General features: G+C 41.2%; 1 protein-coding gene across 3 annotated transcripts in view; it reads left to right on the top strand.

Moving 5' to 3' along the window:
- Positions 1-18,025, top strand: part of LOC136709479 (von Willebrand factor A domain-containing protein 5A-like) — a 32,858-nt gene extending 14,833 nt beyond the window's left edge. The window contains exons 10-26 of one of the 3 annotated variants that reach the window (XM_066684748.1): positions 5,998-6,077; positions 6,203-6,317; positions 6,582-6,740; positions 7,844-7,947; positions 8,098-8,312; positions 9,022-9,054; positions 11,986-12,001; positions 12,934-12,959; positions 13,075-13,095; positions 13,771-13,797; positions 13,949-13,990; positions 15,618-15,659; positions 15,765-15,818; positions 15,923-15,964; positions 16,534-16,769; positions 17,053-17,176; positions 17,514-18,025. In XM_066684748.1, coding sequence (XP_066540845.1) covers positions 5,998-6,077; positions 6,203-6,317; positions 6,582-6,740; positions 7,844-7,947; positions 8,098-8,312; positions 9,022-9,054; positions 11,986-12,001; positions 12,934-12,959; positions 13,075-13,095; positions 13,771-13,797; positions 13,949-13,990; positions 15,618-15,659; positions 15,765-15,818; positions 15,923-15,964; positions 16,534-16,769; positions 17,053-17,176; positions 17,514-17,593 — 1,416 coding nt within the window. In that variant the 3' untranslated portion in view covers positions 17,594-18,025. Of the gene's footprint in view, positions 1-5,997; positions 6,078-6,202; positions 6,318-6,581; positions 6,741-7,843; positions 7,948-8,097; positions 8,313-9,021; positions 9,055-11,985; positions 12,002-12,933; positions 12,960-13,074; positions 13,096-13,762; positions 13,798-13,948; positions 13,991-15,617; positions 15,660-15,764; positions 15,819-15,922; positions 15,965-16,533; positions 16,770-17,052; positions 17,177-17,513 lie in introns of those variants that run through there. The other 2 variants (XM_066684749.1, XR_010804495.1) reach the window with 2 other exon arrangements.
- The last annotated feature ends 2,190 nt before the right edge of the window (positions 18,026-20,215 follow it).

Below are 20,215 nucleotides of genomic sequence, written 5' to 3'. Positions count from 1 at the left end.
ACTCCCCATCTGTGGGACACAAAGGGGTCAAAGCAACACACAATGCGCTCCGGCAGGTGGCATATTGGCCCCACATGGTAAAAGATGTGGCTGATTACATAAAAGGCTGTCTGGTATGTTGCCAATTTCAACCCTCAAATCCTCTTCATAGAGCCCCCTTGCAAAAGAAAGGGTTATCCTTCCCTTGGTCAAACCTTCAGATAGACTGGGTTGGACCACTCACCCGAACAGTAAGAGGTAACAAGTACTTCCTCACAGTCACGTGTGCATTCACTAAATGCATAGAATGCCTCCCCACACCGAATGACACAGCGCTAACCACTGCCTACTTACTGATGACCCATGTCTTCTCACGGTTTGGCCTACCCAGCCGTGTCGACTCTGACAGAGGGACACAGCAGAGGTCATGCAGCAGCTCTGGCAACTCCTGGGAGTAAAAGCCAGCCTTTACATTAGCTATCATCCTCAAAGCTCAGGTCAGGTAGAGCGAGCCAACCGAACTGTTGTTAGCATACTGAAAAAGTACATAGCAGCAAGCCAGCGAGACTGGGATGTCAAGCTACCCCTTGTACTGATGGCCATACGTGCGACCCCACATGATGCGGTCGGGGTCTCATCCTTTGAGTTGATGACAGGGAGACAGATGACTCTGCCTCTACATCTGTTATATCAGCCAGGTGAAGCTAGCATAGCAGTAGCCTACACCACTCATCATGGTATATGGAGGATCTGCAGAAACACCTCAAAGCCACTTTCGCATTCGCCCAGCAGAAACTGGAAAAAAGTGCAGAAGGTCACAAAGCGTACTATGATCACAAGGCATCCCATGACGAACTCCAAATAGGGGACAAGGTGTGGTACTACATCTTTGTCCAACCTGTTGGAAGGTCACGGAAAACAGGGGGGAATCTGGCCCGCAAATTCCTACCCCGATGGTCTGGTCCCTATAAGATCACAGACAAACTGTCACCCGTTGTGTACCAGATCAAGATAAACAAAGTTCGGGGCAGTACTGAGCTCAAGTGGGTCCACCGCAACCAAATCAGACCACACACAACCCCCATGGGACTTGTAGGGGATACTAACGCTTGTGTTAGGTCATAAACAATAGAACCAAAGGCAAGAAAGGTGTTGGTTAGCAAACAACTACAGCCTTCTACTCACACCTTAGTTCTTCTATCCCTTTTCCCCTTTTCCTCTCACTCTTCAGCAGGCAACAAGCTTCTAACCAGACTGAGGACACTCAGGGTGCAAGATCCTAGTCTCTCATCATCAATTATTGTAGAGTGTTTATCCTAGACATAAAACTTTTATCAAAAGGGGGGTATAGTGGAAAATTTTATAGTTTTTCTAAAAAACGACTCACCGTAAATACCCTAAATCCAATCATGAGCATCTCTCCCGGTAGGATGGCCCCGCTGCTCATTCTCCTGATCGTCGTAGTACTTAATGCTCACAGTGTCGCTTTGAATAAACCGCTCCAGACGGTTAAGTCTTTGCTTTCAGTAGTGCAACTTGACCTTGCCCACATCCAGCTTGTGAATATGTTATTGTCTGATATGCTACAAGAAATCAGCTCCTCTGTGGATAGCCTAGCCATGGAGAGAATTCCTCCCTATCTGGTGCCTCTATCCTTAGTACAGGAAATGTTGTCTACAGCAACTCAACAAGTAGTTACTGATCTCCAGGCCCACCTAGCCTATACCTTAGGTAGCACCAATTTATGTCAATCCTCAAGACAGAGAATTAGCATTCATCATTAACCTTCCCATAATGGCACCTGAAAACATCTACCATTTGAAAGATGTTGTCAACGTTGGTTTCTGGCAAGATTCTGCCTATGTTTGTGTAAAGACAACATCTCTTGTAGCATACCAAGATGATAACCCTGATCTATACTTGGTACCCAACTTGCTTATGTGCACACTCACTAAAGACATCCACTACTTGTGCCCTAGCAAACCTTTTATTTGTGACAGCACAAATGGGATTTGTGGCCTTAAGCCTATGATGAGTAATACTCGGTGCCCGGTGGTCGTCACACCTCGATGTTTGGTAACCAGTACCCAAGCTGAGATTGTTGGAAACCGTTGGTTGGTTAACACCCCCTTTAGAGAGGCCCTACTAACCTATGATCAACATGACACCTCAGAAAGGGTACCCCTTCCTAGCCAGACTTTCTGGGTAGACGTCCCCGTAAACGCAATCCTACATGTAGGAGACCTGGTCCTGTATCACCTGAACCCTGACCAATATGAGAATGACACCATCTCCAAGCACACCATCGAGCTAGATACTAAAACACTAACTCGTCTAGAATATGAGGGAACCCAAGTCATTGACCTAACCTCTATTGATAACACTCTTAAAGAACTGTCGTCTCAACCCCTCTGGCCAGTACAGCCTGTCACATATGCATGGTCCACTCCAGGTTAGAAACTTGGTCTAATAAACTGGTTAAGTTTGTTAGACATAAGAGAGCCCAGAGAGGTGAACCCCCAAGTTTTAGATATGAAGCCGAAGGCAATGTCGAAGAACCAGCTTTCGAGGTTGCGTTTGAACAAGACCTACCCATAAGTAATTAGAATACCTTCAGCATGCAAACATCAACAATCCATATGCACCCATACACTGATAGGAAGACATCAGCTCTGAAAATGTGTTTGAATATGCTTGCTGATCTCACCTTCCTCCACAGCAAATGTTCTTTTCAGCTCCATGCTCCCTGCCAGACCATAAAACTGAAAAAAGGGGGGAATGTAGTGGAGTATGGACCAGATCAAGAAATGAAAAATTAAGACTCTCCACTCTGATGATAAGTTTTGGGACAGAACCTACATTCCACAGAGTGTGTGTGTGTTGAAAGACTCTGCACACCCCCCCCCACACACACAAACTCACGCACATACCTATGTCTGACAACAGAGGCTAAGCAGAACACTTTTCAGTGGCCCCCGTCTTCTTCAGGAATGTAAAGAAAAAGAAAACCAAGTTTATGACTCCATTAAGCCTAAAAGATCAATCAGAGCCTTGGAGACCAGGATTAAAGAACCCCAGTATTATTGCCACCAGCGTCGAGATGGCACCCCTTATCTTTTCCAAAATCAACAGATGGCCCCAGAACTGCCAATGGTGACCTACAACGCGAGTTCAAACCAGACAAACAGCATAGACCAACAGTGCCCCCAAGTGGACATTTGCGAAATCACTTTTTTTTTTAAACAGTATTACTGTTTCAAACATGAGGAAAAATTCCTGTCTCCATTTAGGAAGACAAATTAATTTCTAACATCTAGAATAGTTGGTAATGTGCTCGATAGATATATATATTATTCATAAAAATAATCCAGTACACTCATTATGCTATATTCAAGTATGTATGAAGTATATTCTATTCATTATTCGTATTAGCCAAAAATATGTGCGATCTCTCTCTCTCCTCCCTGAAATGTGAAGAAAGTCACGTGAACCTCAGACCCAGGATCCAATCAGAGAAAAGAGACCTCCCAAATGGGCGTGACATCTGAAAAAGGAGTCGCTCTGCTCTTGCAGACACTTCTGTTTCTTGATTTTTTTTCCACTCTTCTGGATCTCTTCTCGTACGGCTCTCGTACGCTCTTTACGCTCTTTTGTCTTTTCTCTACGCCGACAAGCCGACTCTCCAAAGACTCTTAAGAAAAGGACCTCATGCAACTTCTAAGGGACGCCTTGTGTCAGTTAGCAGTGCAATACAGAAATTAAAGAGTAAACGTCGAGTAATTGTCAGTAATCTTTTCTTTGTTTTATTTGTGTTCGTGTTTGTAGCCCAATCCAAGTTTAATTTTACGACTGATCAAAGCAGGTGAAACTTATTTTGACCAGAAAAAAGGACACCGCTGGGACAGAGAAAAAATTGTAAAATAAGTATAAGCTAATTAATTCGAAAATTAGCTCTGAAGAAAACAGCTAACTTATTCTGACGTACTTTCATCGGAAAAGTAATATCACTTCGGGAAATCTGGCCAGGCCAGCAGTTCTCTGTGAAGGGAATCTTTGACTGACGTCACACCGTCTAAAGGACGCCGAAAGTGGCTGACTCATCCTGGAGGGACTCTCCCCACTACTCAGCCTAACTTCAGCCGTGACAAATCAAACACCGGAAAACAGAGCTAAAATCGGCTGTGATCATAACCAAAAGAAGAAAAAAGTAAGCTAAATTCCTCATTTTCAGAGCTGAGTTTGAATTAAATCTCTTGGTAAAATTATACCCTAATTAAATCATTTAGCAACACCTCATTCACAAGTCATATAGACTAGCCAATTACTAAATTCAAACGGGTTTCACCTGCGTTGATTCCGTGAGATTTTGATGATTGTGCTATGTTTATCAAACTATTATCTTTCCTTTTAATAAAGTGTTCCAATATTTTAAATAATACAGTGTGTGGAGTTTGTTCATTAAGAGTCTGAAAATCCTGAGAACTCATCCCTAGCGGTGACAGTATTCATTCATTCATTGATTCATTATCTGTAACCACTTATCCAATTCAGGGTCGCGGTGGGTCCAGAGCCTACCTGGAATCATTGGGCGCAAGGCGGGAATACACCCTGGAGGGGACGCCAGTCCTTCACAGGGCAGTGACAGTATTTACCTCTCTAATTAATTGTTAATATTTTTGTCATTTAAGTCAGTAATAATAATAATTTTTATTATAAGTGATAATCACCATTAAACATACCTAACTCGAATACTGTTACTCCGCTACAAGAATATTTATAGTTATATAATAGTGTTTTTGCAAATTATTCCGGGTAGGCTCCGGACCCACCAGGACCCTGTACTGGATAACAGCTGTTACAGATAATGAATGAATAAATAGTGTATGTTCTTATACAACAGGGGTTTTTCCAAAAATAATTTCCACCCACATTTTGTCTTTTGATTTATAGGTAGCACAAATTCTGAACATGTTATATGTTGTAAAACTAATGTCTATGTTATAACACTAAATATAATTGATGTTGGCCTATTTATTTTCAACACCACTATTAATATTCACAATTAGGGTGAATCCCATTTCTGTGTTATGCTTAGGGATGGGAGTCTCTTGTCAGGAAGTAAGCCCACAACAAATGTCAGTTTTTTCTGCTTTATATATTATAAAATATAATAGTCACAAAAATATTATCACAATAAGTTTTTCTTTATTGGTCTGTCTCGATTTTTATCACGATATTAAAATAATGTAGAGTGAATACACCAAAATTTCAACATTATACAATATTTTAATATATATATATATATATATATATATATATATATATATATATATGCAGTGCTCTAGCAAACAGTAAAACATTTTCTGGGAGGTAAATACACTTTTAGTGAAGAAAGCCCACCTTGTGTGAGGACAGTCAAGACAGTACCAAACTCACTGCTCGTGTTCTACCTGCGCGTGAGGGAAAGTTCATCGCTTGTATTCTGACAGGGGGTGGCCATACCAGCCAAAATACACCCGAAAACACAGAGGGGGCGCCAGTCCTTCACAGGGCAACACACACACTCACACATTCACACATTCACTCACACACTCACACCTACGGACACTTTTGAGTCGCCAATCCACCTACCAACGTGTTTTTTTGTCTGTGGGAGAAAACCGGAGCACCCGGAGGAAACCCACGCGGACACAGGGAGAACACACCAAACTCCTCACAGACAGTCACCTGGTGCGGGACTTGAACCCACAACCTCCAGGTCCCTGGAGCTGTGTTACTGTGACACCTACCTGCTGCACCACCGTGCTGCCTCGAATTGGAAAATCCTTCATAATATTAAATATATAAATATCATCATCACATCATAATTACTGTCCGCTGTATTAAATTGGTATTGCACAGATCCAGCATATGGAGCATAGCTTTATTCTCCTTGATCTCCAAAAGGAGGGGAGACTATTAATTGATGGTATGTATGTAGAACATTAAACCTGAGGTTATTTTTTACCCTTTTACAAGGTGTTTGTTTTCACGGATGGAGATGTCTGGAATGTCAAGGACATCCTGGACCTGGTTCAAATGCACTCTAGATCCCACAGGTCAGTGTATTCTGTCACTTACACTTGCAGACATGTGTCTGGTGTTCAGTAAATCAGTTTACTGAGTCTGTACTTTACAGAAATGACAGGATGGACTAAACCTCTGGGCATTATCTTAACATTAGGTGCTTCACCTTTGGCATTGGGCAGGGAGCCAGCACTGCACTGGTCACAGGAATGGCCAAGGAAGGTGGCGGCATCGCTCAGTTCATCAAAAGCAATGACAGGCTACAGCTCAAAGTATGTAAAAAAGCAAGACATAAAAGAATGGAGTGACCCTCCTGCTTCTCTTATAACTCTGCATGCTAAAAAAAATGAGTTGAAGCATTAGTGTTCTCCTTCCAAACGCCAACCAATGGCAGTCTGAAAAGAGGGTGTGGCTGGCAAGTGCTGTCTTCACTCTCTAGCTTGTGGGAGACTGGGGAGAATAAGCTACTGGGTGGAAGTAGCAGTAAATAAAAATTGGGAAAAAAGTGGAGTAAAATATTCCTCATTTTTCCGCAGGTGATGCAGTCTCTCAGTTTCGCCCTGCAGCCTTCTGCTGTGGACATCACTGTGAAATGGACTGTTCCAAATGGTGTATCCATCACTATGTTGTCTCCAGCCCTCAAAGTCCTTTTCCAAGGTCAAAGGGCTATTCTATACTCTCAGCTCAGTGGGAAGGTGAGAGAGCTTTTATAACTGTAGAAAAATGGTATCTTTCGGTATTTTAAATATCATCCATGTGTTCCTATCAGCAGTTTGATTCTCTTGATTAAACAATTATTTCTCACTATCTCTTTAAACTTCTGAGGCTTGTTTAACACACACACACACTTTGACACTTGATGAGCTTTTCTCAACACTCTAGCCTTCTCCTCAATCGGGGCCAAAAGCTGCTCTTCTCAGTGTCATTCACAGTTCAGTTATCTTAGAGTAACACCTGCTGCCATTCAGATGACGTCTTTTTCAGAGAAGTCCTTGGATACTGCCAAACCACACCTATTACAATAGCATAGCTCTGAAGTAAGATCCGGGTATTAAACTGACCTCCCAACAGTTGGCATATTATGAAAATTAAAATATGACAAAAGAGACTCCAAATTGTTTAGCAGCTGAAAATTTTCACTTTCACAATTACAGCAACTGGTATTCTTTAGCTGGTGAAATGCAGTGCTGGTGAAATGCACTGCAGTGATGTACAGTAAATATGTCCCTCGTATTCAAAATGGGTATTCAACTAACAACTAAACTGCTTCGCTTCAACATGTGATATGCTGGATTTGCACTAGATTCAATCAAATATAGAGTTTAAACGATTTGCACCTTGTTGTATTCTATTTTGATTTACATTTTGAAAATAACTTTTTTATAATATGGACAAAAATTATCAAGACCTAACAAATATATTGTTTTACACATTTTTTTTTGTCATTACACAGTTCTGTATGTTTTTTGACACTTTTAATTTAGTTGAAATATTGGGCCAATTTTTCCATGTCTGCGTGTGTCTAAACACTTGGGTGTACTCTAAATCAGTGTTTCCCAAATGTTTTCTGTAGTGCCTCACGTTTGTATATAAGAATTGTTTTCTGCCCCCCACTCAGACACATTTACACTGGAATTATTGTCCATGACATGCACTCTGTATTTCATTCATTTGCATTGCTGCGCCCCAGCAGTAGCTTTGCACCCCCTACTTTGGGAACCACTTCTCTAAATCAGGTGTTCATTAAGAGTGCAAATGCAGATGTGATAATAATACCCATATTATCTGATTTCTTCAGATCTCTGGAGGTGATGAAGGAACGGTCACTGTGCAGTACACATTGGCAGAACAGCCTGTGACCAACCAGCTGAACTTCAGCCTTAAACCTGCTGAGGATAAAGGGTAACACACAAACAAAACTAAGCTGGACATGGATAGCACTTGCTTTCCCTGAAATTTGTGACACCCCTTATGCTCTCTTATATAACTCTCATACTCTTGAATTGGAAATAAGTTCAATGCTCTCATTATCACTGTTGGTATTCTTCGTAGACTAGGAATTCATCGACTAGCTGCTCGAACCGTGATCCAGTCTCTGGAAATGAAGGAGAGAGGAACAAATGACAAGAGCTTAAGAAAAAAGGTGGTGGACCTCAGTGTGCAGTCAGGAGTGAGCAGCTCTTACACTGCTTTCCTCGCAGTACATAAGGGCAGTGGACAGCCAGTGGCTAGACCAATGGTCAGGAGGACAGTGCCAGTGCCGGACAGTACGTATTTCTGTATTATTTTGTGTGTGAATATGTTACATTCGCAGCTGCTAACATTGGATTGGAATTCAGCACCTGAGATTGTGACTTGTTTATTAACAGGATATACATTATACAGAGAGAATGGTACTGGAAATGCATAGATAATTTTGTTAGTCAAAATTAGTCATTATCTTCAGTTAGTTTCTTTTGTGTCGTTACTCTTCCTTATCATTTAAAACATAAATATATCAATATAGCACAAGTTAGAATTCTGTGTAAGCCACTTAACCTCTTATAACACGTATAAAAACTTGGTGAAAAGGATGAGGAAGAGGTATTCAGCAGGTATCGTTCTTCCTAATTAGCCCAAATAAACATTAGCAACTTTAGCAAGTTCCTTGAACACTAACAGCAGCAAACACAGTGTTGTATTTCAGGAGATAAAGGATCAAATGAATGTGTAGTCCTCAAATCATCTTGTTTGTGCTCCATAGAGTGGATCTAGGCCACTAGGTGTCAGAATAATGGCTTCCACAACTATAAAATCATCATTCATTCCTTTAAAATAAAATACTAGATAGCTACATTCCATGAGAGAACTAATTAGTTGTGTGATTCTAAGTTATGGTAGATTTAAGATATGTAGCAAAGTGTAGTCAAACAAATCTGCTCTTTTGCATGAAACACATTTTGACGTCATCTAACTAACTTTTCTCTGTCTCTTCAGAATGTTCAGACTATCAGGCATCAACAAGTAGAGGTGGGAGATATTTGATTCCATGCATCAAGCTTAAATTGAATAATTGAATTAAAAGAGTGATCATAGAAACCAGGTGTCACAGTGTGTAGGAAGCTGATAAAGGGAGCTGATAATAGATTGAATTTTTATTTCATATTTTCATACGTTTTACTTAAATGTGTATCTTGCCCACCACATTAAAATTATTCAGTCAGTTTTTAAACAAAATATATTAAAAATTACCCCCAAAATTGCTCACCCAAAAGTGGAGCTGGGAGAATGGACATTGATTGGAGAAACAAGGAGGAGGCCATAAATTTATGGCTGATTGGTGTATTGCATATGTTCAAAGTTAATGTTAATACCACCCAGATTGCACAAGTATTATTTTTGTAGCAGCTCACCATGATAAAAACAGGCTAAAGCCGGTCCTGCTGGAGTAGTTTTTCATACATTAAAAGACTGAGAATAAAAAGGGCTCTGTTTCTGAAGTGATGCAGATCCACACCATGGGTCTCTCCTCTGTTGCCAGTTCAGTTCAAAATATAAGTTCATCAGTGGCGATTGCTCTAAGACTGCAAGGGAAGCTCAGCTTCCCCTAAAATGTAAAAAAATAAGTGATTAAATATATACTGTTGTGTGTACATGTCATTGAATAAATATGCACATCAACGTGCTCAACTTTTGTTCAGAATCAGCTTCTTATGACTGGTAAAGACGCGGCTTTCCTTTCAATCATTCCCGCAGCTTCAGTGCTTTAAATGGTGTGGACGCTGAGCGTCCACAGAGTTCAATAGCGAAGCAGCGAAGTGCAGCGGAACGAGTTATTGGATAAATGCTGGGCTTTGGCTTTCGGACGCTCAGCGTCTCTGGGTGTCTATGGGGATGATTGGATGATTGGATGATCTGTCTGAGGCTGAATCCCTTTTTGATTGACAGCGAAATGAGCGAATCAGCGATCCTTTGGTGTAAAGATCCGTGCGAGCATTACATTTTCATTCTGTTCTGAGTTGAACCGGACACTTTCTTAAACCTCTTAGCGGCATTTTCTTTGTTAAAAATGACTAGCGACAAATCGAGCTTCTATTTCTGGTGGGTTTTTTTGAAGCTGCTTGTGTTTGGAGACTGACTTCTATCACTCTGAGTTCAATCGCAGTTTCTGTCCAGCGGGTGCTGCTGAGCCCCTCCACTGTCACAAAGCACTCACAGGCGGACACACTTCACATGGGCCAAGGCCGTTTAAGCAGCCTAGCTCTGCTGGCCATTGAGAGGACACTAGTCAAGTCCCTGGAAAAGACACCTTGTTGGTACGACAGGGTCACAGATCATTTTCTTGAAAAGGAACGGAGGGTAGAATTTATGTATAAATAAACCGACACATTTTGTGATGTAGGCCGAAAATGAGCTTCCCGCTCCTTGAAAGACCAGCATCCGCTACTGATGTTTATTGTCACGCCCTCGTCTCGTTTCGTCTGTTTTCCTATCTCAGCACATGGCTTTGTTTTGTTGTCGTTCACGCCCCGCCTTTGTTCCGCCTTCTTGTTCGTTACCCTCGTTATCCGTTTCAGGTGTTTCTCGTTTGTTGGTGTATTTAAGTCCCCTTCCCTCACTTCCTGGGGTCGTTCATTGTTCTTTGGATTGTTCTTTGTAGTGTTCTTCGTGTTCTTTGGATTGTTCTTTGTTTCGTTTCCTGTCCCTGTCACGGTGTTCGTCTCTGTCCCTGTAAACGTTCTGATCCCTGTTCCCTGCCAAGTCCCGTCCAATCACATACCCCTGTTCAATCGTCTGTCTCTGGTTCTGTCCTGTCCCCAGTTATGTCCCCTGTTTTGTCACCAGCCTTTGCTCCTGTTCGTTCCCAGCACCCAACCCCAGTCCAGTTACCTGTCGTGTCTCAAGTCCCATCTCCTGTCCAGCCTCATGTCTCTGCCCCTGTTCTGCAGCAGTCCCCGTTTCAACCCTCTGTCCTATCTCAAGTCTCGTCTCCTGTCCATTCCCAGCACTCAGTCCCGTCATCTGTTCTGTCTCCCGTCCAGTCCTTGTTCCCCTCCAGTGTCTTGTCCAATGGTAAGCACCCCGTCCAGTCACATTTGTCCACTCCTGTCCAGTCTCATGTAAACACTCTCGTTCAGTCTAGTCCTTTCCAGACCCAGGTCCCAGACAGTCTTCTGTCCACGCTCAAGTTCTGTCCCCAGTCCGTTCTCTTCGTTTCAGTGCTTTGCCACCCGTCTATAGTTCTTTCGTGTCTCCGTTTCTAGATTGTTCACTGGTTTCTCCCCTTTGTCAGTCTTCTGTTCTGTCCAGAGTCTAGTCTCTTGTCTCCAGCCTTATTTCCTGTGTTTGTTACAGTCTTGTTTTCCATGCTCCCTCCTGCGCCAGCTTCTGGGGGGTCTAGGTTACGCGCCCCGGGAGTTGCGCGTTCAGGAGGGGGCATCTGTCACGCCCTCGTCTCGTTTCGTCTGTTTTCCTATTTCAGCACATGGCTTTGTTTTGTTGTCGTTCACGCCCCGCCTTTGTTCCGCCTTCTTGTTCGTTACCCTCGTTATCCGTTTCAGGTGTTTCTCGTTTGTTGGTGTATTTAAGTCCCCTTCCCTCACTTCCTGGGGTCGTTCATTGTTCTTTGGATTTTTCTTTGTAGTGTTCTTCGGATTGTTCTTTGTTTCGTTTGCTATGCTCTTTATAGTGTCCTTCGTATTCTTCTTCGTATTGTTTGTCTCGTTTCTCGTGCCCATTCTCTTGCTCGTTTCACGGCCGTTTCATGCTCGCTTCCTGCCCCAGTCGTGTTGTGTTTGTTTTGTTAATTCCCTGTGAATAAAGTCTGTGTTATTAGCGTTTGCGTCCGCATCCGTCAGTCCGCACCCCTCATCCCTTACATTTATGTATTTGCAAATTACAAGTTTGTGGAGGAGCTAACTGATTCTTTTTTATTTTGTCACATCTTTTCTTGTCACATAGGTTCAAGGCTCACTGGGTAAGTTACTTAGGAGCTTGTAGTTCAGTATCACACTAATAATATTCACTCATTCATTGTCTGTAACCACTTATCAAGTTCAGGGTGGCAGTGGTTCCAGAGGCTGCCTAGAATCAGTGTGTGCAAGGTACAAATACACTGTACAGAGGGCACCACTACATCGCAGGGCAACACACATTCACTCACACACACAGCTATGAATAGCCAATCCACTTGGAGGAACTCCAATCAGACATGGGGAGAGAGCACCAAGCTCCCCCAGGACCCTGACCCCAGCTACACTACCTGTTATGCCACCATGCTGCCCCAAGCCTATAATATATTATAATATATTAAAGTCCTGTATCCATGATGATTCATTATTAGTCTCATTATCGGCGGTGCAGTGGCGCAGCAGGTAGTGTCGCTGTCAGCTCCTGGGACCTGGAGGTTGTGGGTTCAATCTCGCTCAGGGTGACTGTCTGTGAAGAGTGTGGTGTGTTCTCCCTGTGTCTGTGTAGGTTTCCTCCGGGTGACTGTCTGTGAAGAGTGCGGTGTGTTCTCCCTGTGTCTGTGTGGGTTTCCTCCGGGTGACTGTTTGTGAGGAGTGTGGTGAGTTCTCTCTGTGTCTGCGTGGGTTTCTTCCGGGTGACTGTCTGTGAGGAGTGTGGTGTGTTCTCCCTGTGTCTGTGTGGGTTTCCTCCGGGTGACTGTCTGTGAGGAGTACAGTGTGTTCTCTCTGTGTCTGTGTGGGTTTTCTCCGGGTGCTCCGGTTTCCTCCCACAGTCCAAAAACACGCGTTGGTAGGTGGATTGGCGACACAAAAGTGATTGCGCTCAGTGATTCCAGTTAGGCTCTGGACCCACCGTGACCTTGAATTGGATAAGCGGTTTCATACAATGAATGACAATGAAGGAATTAGTCTCATCATACCATGTCACTCCTATTTTCAGGTACAAAGGTATCAAGAACCTTTTGGGTGAGTAACAGTGTACCCACAATTACACAGCTACAGCAACATTGAATAAATGCCTTCATATTGGCACATTTGAATAAATGCCTTCATATGCCTAACACATCACTGTCTCTTACAGGAAGTGCAGAACAGAAATCAGGTATCAAAATCCTAAATAATATCTATACATGTATTTATAATGTAATGTATTCCAAGTTGGGGCGGCATGGTGGCGCAGCAGGTATTGTCGCAGTCACACAGCTCCAGGAACCTGGAGGTTGTGGGTTCGATTCCCGCTCCAGGTGACTGTCTGTGACGAGTTGGTGTGTTCTCTCTGTGTCCGCGTGGGTTTCCTCCGGGTGCTCCGGTTTCCTCCCACAGTCCAAAAACACATGTTGGTAGGTGGATTGGCGAATCAAAAGTGTCCATGTGTGTGTGTGTCTGTGTTGCCCTGTGAAGGACTGGCGCCCCCTCCAGGGTGTATTCCCGCCTTGCGCCCAATGATTCCAGGTAGGCTCTGGACCCACCGTGACCCTGAATTGGATAAGCGGTTACAGATAATGAATGAATGAATGAATGAATGTATTCCAAGTTTGTGAAAGATGTTGTAGTGCTTCAGCTGATTCAGTCGTTGTCTAACTGAGTCTTCTATTTTTTACTCACAACACGACATGGATTTGATGCTCATTGGGTACGTTTAAAATCTACACTTCACACTTGGGAATTAAGTAAAGCACAAAAATATCATAAACAAACTAAATAAAATTCTGTCTCAATAGTTTTTAATCAGTTTTCTACCTTCTCTTTCCCCCTTTAATTGTGTTCAGGTCCAAAGGTACATTTGTTCGACGTGAAGTTTTAGGTGAGTAACAGTGTGCACACATTTATATAAGTACAGCATAGCATGATGGGAACATGGTGCCTTGGCCAATGTGATCTACCCAATAAGAAAAGGCACGTTTGAATAAATAGTTTGCGATTTCATATACTTAACACCTCATTGTCTGTTACAGGAAGTGCAAAAATAGGGAGAAAAAAAACACTAATGGAATCAGGTATCAAAGTCTTAAATTAAATAATATCTATACATGCATATAAAATGTAATGTATTTGCTCTGAATTACAAGTTTGTGGAGGATGTTGTAGCACTTCGTCTGATTCTATCATTCTTCTGTTCTTTACACACAACATGACATGGATTTCGTGGTCATTGGATAGGTTTAAAATCCACACTTCAGATTACTTGGGAATTAAATACAACACAAAAAAATCATCATGAATATGACCAATGTGATCTAACCAATCAGAAGGCACATTTGAATAAATGCCTTCATATGCCTAACATGTCACTGTCTCTTACAGGAAGTGCAGAACTGAAATCAGTTATCAAAACCCTAAATAATATCTATACATGTATTTAAAATGTAATGTATTCCAAGCATTGTCTCTAAGCACTTATCCAGTTCAGGGTCGCGTTGGGTCCAGAGCCTACCCAGAATCACTGGGTGCAAGGCAAGAGCGCACCCTGGAGGATGCACCATTCCTTCACGACACACACTCACACATACGGACACTTTTGAGTTACCAATCCAACGCATATTTTTGGACAGGGGGAGGAAACCAGAACAAGCGGAGGAAAGCCACACGGGGAGAACACACCAAACTCCTCACAGACAGTCACCCGGAGCGGGACTCGAACCCACAACCTCCAGGTCCCTGGAGCTGTGTGACTGCGACACTACCTCTGCATTTATCTCTGCATTTAACCCAATCCGTGCAGTGAAACACACATTTACACACACTAGGAGCAGTGAGCACATGTGCACAGAGCAGTGGGCAGCGCTAACCATGGAGCCCGGTGAGCAGTTGGGGGTTAGGTGCTTTGCTCAAGGGCACTTCAGTCATGACCTGCTGGCTTTGGGGATCGAACCAGCAACCTTCCAGTTACAAGCCCAGTTCCCTAACCACCAGCCCATGATATTTATGGAAATTAATCTGGCCAATGTGATACATCAACCCGGTCAGGGTCGCTGTCTATCTGTGAGGGGTATGGCGTGTTCTTGTGTCTTTGTGGGTTTCCTCTGGGTGCTTCGCTTTCCTTCCACAGCCAAATACACACATTGATAGGTGGACTGGAAAAACGAAAGTTTCCCCATGTGTGTGTGTGTGTGTGTGTTCCTTGTAGAGTCCTGAACAACTGCCACCCTGATTAAGATGAATACATATGCTACAGAATATGAATGAATTCATGAATAATATTGCCCCGTATGCTACAGAGAGATTTGATGTGTTTTTTATTAACATGACTCAACAAAATATGTGTTTTATTTTAGGCCAAAACTATGACAACGATGTAAAAAGATTGTTTTGTAATTGTTCCCAAATGAAAAGCTTGTTTGTTGGCAGTATCTAACTTTCTCTAACAGACTGTTTATCTTTTTCTTCACCATTCGTTATGGAATGATGTTTCTTGGGTAAGTTTAAAATCCACTCAAATATAATGGGTTCACAATTTAACACAGCACTGAAAATATCCAATTAAAAAAGAAAAATCCTTTAAAACTGTCAGGAGTCATTCATTTTTGTTTTATTTTGCATTGAACAGTTTGAGATATTTCTCTGTCCTTACTCTCCCATGGTTCTCAGCCTCCCTCTTCTGTTTTCTTCTCCTCAGGTCCTAAGGCCTCTTATATAAGGCAGCACCTATCAGATATACACTTGAAGGTATAAACATTCTAACTGCATTTTAGCTTACACCACAGTCTGCCCAATGTGATCTACCCAATAAGAAAAGGCACATTTGAATAAATAGTTTGTGATTTCATATAGAAGGACTGCCGCCTCCTACAGGGTGTGATCCCGCCTTGCGCCCAATGGTTCCAGGTAGGCTCTGGACCCACCGCAACTCTGAATTGAATAAGCGGTTACAGATAATGAATGAATGAATGAATGATTTCATATACTTAACACCTCATTGTCTGTTACAGAAAGTACAGGAATGAGGGGAAAAATACCACTAATGGAATCAGGTATCAAAGTCTTAAATTAAATAATATCTATACATGCATATAAAATGTAATCTATTTGCTCCGAATTCCAAGTTTGTGGAGGATGTTGTAGCGCTTCGTCTGATTCTATCATTCTTCTGTTCTTTACACACAACATGACATGGATTTCGTGGTCATTGGACAGGTTTAAAATCCACACTTCAGATTAATTGGGAATTAAATACAACACAAAAACATCATAAACAATCATAATAAAATCCTGTCTTAATGGTTTTTAATGATTAGTCTACATTCTATCATTCATTTATTCATTGTCTCTAAGCGCTTATCCAGCTCAGGGTCGCGTTGGGTCCAGAGCCTACCCAGAATCACTGGGTGCAAGGCAAGAGCACACCCTGGAGGATGCACCATTCCTTCACAGGGAGGATACACCAGTCCTTCATGACACACATTCACAAATATGAACATTTTGAGTCACCAATCCACCTACCACCACATATTTTTGGACAGTGGGAGGAAACCAGAACACGGGGAGAACACACCAATCTTCTGATATACCTCATTAAACCATTGCTTATTATATTTAATAGATCTACATAATGAACCTGATGGATCATATATGATGAGTTCCTCCTCTGCGTGGGATATGGAAAGTTCCTTCAGTGAGTTCAGCTTGAATGGGCAGAGATCAAGCTTCGACCAGAAGGACTCCTATTTGGAGCTGATCTCTCTCCAGAAAGCTGTCGGAAATTGGGAACTGGAGACCGGACTTCTTAAAGTATTTGGCCTAACAGAGGAGGAACTGACCCAGCAAAAGCCTGCTGAGGTTTGTCTGTGGCAAAGAGCTATAACATAACACAGTCCTGATATGATCATTTTGTAGTATGTGATGGGCAGTATTGTAGGTGCCTTACAACAGTAATTCACAGTAGTAAAGTTGATTGTTTTATAATTTAATTCTCTTAGGACCTTCTCTTAGAGAAATTAGAACCATTGTGCTGTAGATTTATTGTTTCTAGGTTTTAGGTTCTGCACATTTTAAAATTCTTTGTTCACTGACCTTGGCCGAGGAGTTAAAACAACGAGTGTGTTTTTCTGATGCTGTGCAGGTGGACAGCGCAGTGTGGGTCACTGTTGTGGCTCTGATCTGGCTCCACGGCTTCAAGAAGGCAGAGCAGGAAGAGTGGAAGTTCATTGCAATGAAGGCCACCTCCTGGATCCATTCTCAGAAAGGTACAAATTATCCCCAACTCACACACTGCTAATTACTCCTGCTCTATTCAGTAACAGCTATATGCAAACGAGAGATACTTCACTGACTGTACTAATTTCCTTTAACGTCCTAATATTTTGTCCATATTTGTTCCAGAGTTAGAATTAATTATTATGCTATAAATCAAAATCAAGAAAATATCTTCCCAACAAAAAATGTAGTAAGAATATTGTAACATATTAAAAATAATAAACTGTATGATATCAATACTTCAGCCTACTTTGGAAGTTGTGTCTGATAACTGTAAACTCATTACTCATCTAATGATAACTGTGTTTAATTTTGATAATATTTTAGTGGGGAATCTGTCCGAGTGTGTCCAGGCTGGAAATGTTCTGCTGAAGAGTCAGGTGAAGGAAGAGAGTCTTGGACTTTGAATCTGATCTACGTTGTCCACCGACCGTTCCTGGGCTCCAAACCAAAACATTTATACACATCATTATTTTAAATATAATTTACTTCTTTACTATAATTTACAAATTGTTCAAGAAAGTTCTACAATACTCACTATATAGTTTTCATAGAAAAGCATGGTAGGTTTTGATTTGTTTTTGTTTTTATTTTTATTACTCATTGTCTGAAGATTGAGGTGGTTTTAAATTGGTCTGTGGATATGTGGTAATTTACTTGTTGCTGGATATGTGAAGTGCACCAGTAAACTCAAATGGTCAGCATGAGTCAAAATCCTGCTGAAATGTTCACATGAAATGAAGTCAGCAGACTGTTCTGGTTCATTTTGGATGAATCTCAGCTGATTACAGTGTTGTGCTACTGTTGCCTTGTGAACTTCACTTATTAAAATCAATGCATATGACTGAAATTGTGTATTAGATATCATTTCAACCAGTGTGTGTGTGTGTGTGTGTGTGTGTGTTCTTACAGCAGCAGAGGGAGACATAACAAATACCAATTTCAATTTTGAATTTGTGTGTAGTCTGTGTATGTGTATATATATATATATAAATGTGTGTGTGTGTGTGACACATCTAAAACAAGAATTAACTGATTCCAAAAGAACATAAAATAATTAGTAAGTACATCTATTTTATTAATGTTAAATTATAAATAAGAAACTAAAAGACACAAAGCGAACAATACAGTACTTGGTGCAGAAAATGGTAATTACAAAAACATATAAATGTACAAATACAAACACTTTTCTAAATATAAACATGTAAGAAATAAAACGTAAATTATCTCTTAAATCTGGGAAAATATTCGATTTTACATGATACTATATTAATGATGCTTTACCGGTAATTGGCTACTTTCACCATATATTAAATATTAACATGATTCTTTAATATGTAGCTGTGAATGTACATAAATGAAGAAGGGGTTTATTTTTTCATAACAAAAAAACCCCAACAAATTCCCAAATATGTTAGTTTCAGAATGTTTCTACGGAGACGTAAGCAGTATGAGAACATGCTGTTCAGGCACAAACAGGGAAAACTATGTGTGGACTCTAAGGGAATAGTAATTGACAGAAAGTTGCGTTTGTCCAAAAAAATGACGTCATGAGCAGCGTGTGTCTGTGAGATGTGGAAATGGACCCACAAGTACATATATCTGCAGGCCGGAGGACCGCAAGTGGGCGGAAACCAGCAAGTGGGGGATCTAGATGTTTTGTGGGAAGGCGAATGTAGGAAATGCAGCCTTTGTGATTTGAAGAAAGGGCATAGTTTATCTCCAACAGAACTAGGTACCGTCTACTAGTTGTAGTTTAAAATATTAGGTTTCAGTGAAAACGAAATACATAGCACTCCTGATATTTTAATTATATATTTTTGGTAATCTGATAATGGGGTGAACTGCAAACTTATGAAATCCATTAGGTCTGTCATGTCTACAATCATTATTTTAATTTGATTACAGAATTATAGGACTGTGTTATTTGTTTTGTACTCAGCACAGTATTGGATTATAATCAGTTTAAATGTGTAAACCCTTAAGTAACACTGTAGAAAATGGCCCACTATTCAAATAAATATTTAAAGCAGCTCCTTTCCATTAATGGACACGATAGAAATGGTGCTAATAATTTGCAAATAATCATAAACCTACCATGAGCACTCAGTCATAGTGGGTGTATATGACAGTGTAGTCAGTGCCTGTAGCTACAAGTTAGGTGAACTTAATAAGATGGAAATTCACTGTAATGTAGTTAAGGTTTAATGAATTCCAAGATAGTGGTGCATCCTTTCAGGAAATTTGGCTCAATTAAGAATATAAACAGACATTCAGAGAAGTTCACTGTACTTCATTTAGTTCCTTTGCTTGGTTTTAAATGATTTTTTACAGAAGTATGTCCTTGTTGTAGAGTATAATGTATTACTCTTTGCGTTCAGATGATCACATATGCTTTGATTTGGAATCAGAACCAGGTCCTGGAACATGCTACTCACAAAATTAGTTGAATCAGGTTTGTTTGAACAGGTAGAATATGATCAGAATTTGATAACACTGGCTTAGACTGTCAGAAAGCCTCCCTTTATTATTACCTGGATTGTGCATATGAACTTGTAGAAGGACTATCATTCATTCATTCATTGTCTGAAACTGCTTATCTAATTCAACTCCTCACAGACCGTCACATGGAGTGTGGCTTAAACCCACAACCTGGAGCTGTGTGACTGCAACACTACCTGCACCACCGCGCCGCCCGAAGGGCTATCAATTTATTTTTATATAGTTCATTTATTCAGTTATTTCAGAAATACACCATATGTACAAATATTTGAGGACAAAGTTGTAATGAATGTATTCTACATTAAGTTGCAACAGTTACTAACACAGATGTGCACACACTGCCTCTCTAATCCCTGTAGAGAAATACTGACAATAGAATTGGATGAAATGCCAGGCGAAGATAGCACCCCAGCAATGGGCTGTGCTGATGAACCCATATTTACTGTCATGTCTCTTGTTAGGAAGTGAGTAGTAGCCTATATGTGAGCAAACATTATCATTCTCAGTACACGTGGTCTCAGTTAAAT

The sequence above is a fragment of the Hoplias malabaricus genome, chromosome 11 (assembly GCF_029633855.1).
Source record: "Hoplias malabaricus isolate fHopMal1 chromosome 11, fHopMal1.hap1, whole genome shotgun sequence".
NCBI lineage: Eukaryota > Metazoa > Chordata > Actinopteri > Characiformes > Erythrinidae > Hoplias > Hoplias malabaricus.
Note: the sequence above shows the minus strand (reverse complement) of the source record. Positions and strands in the feature narration are given on the sequence as shown.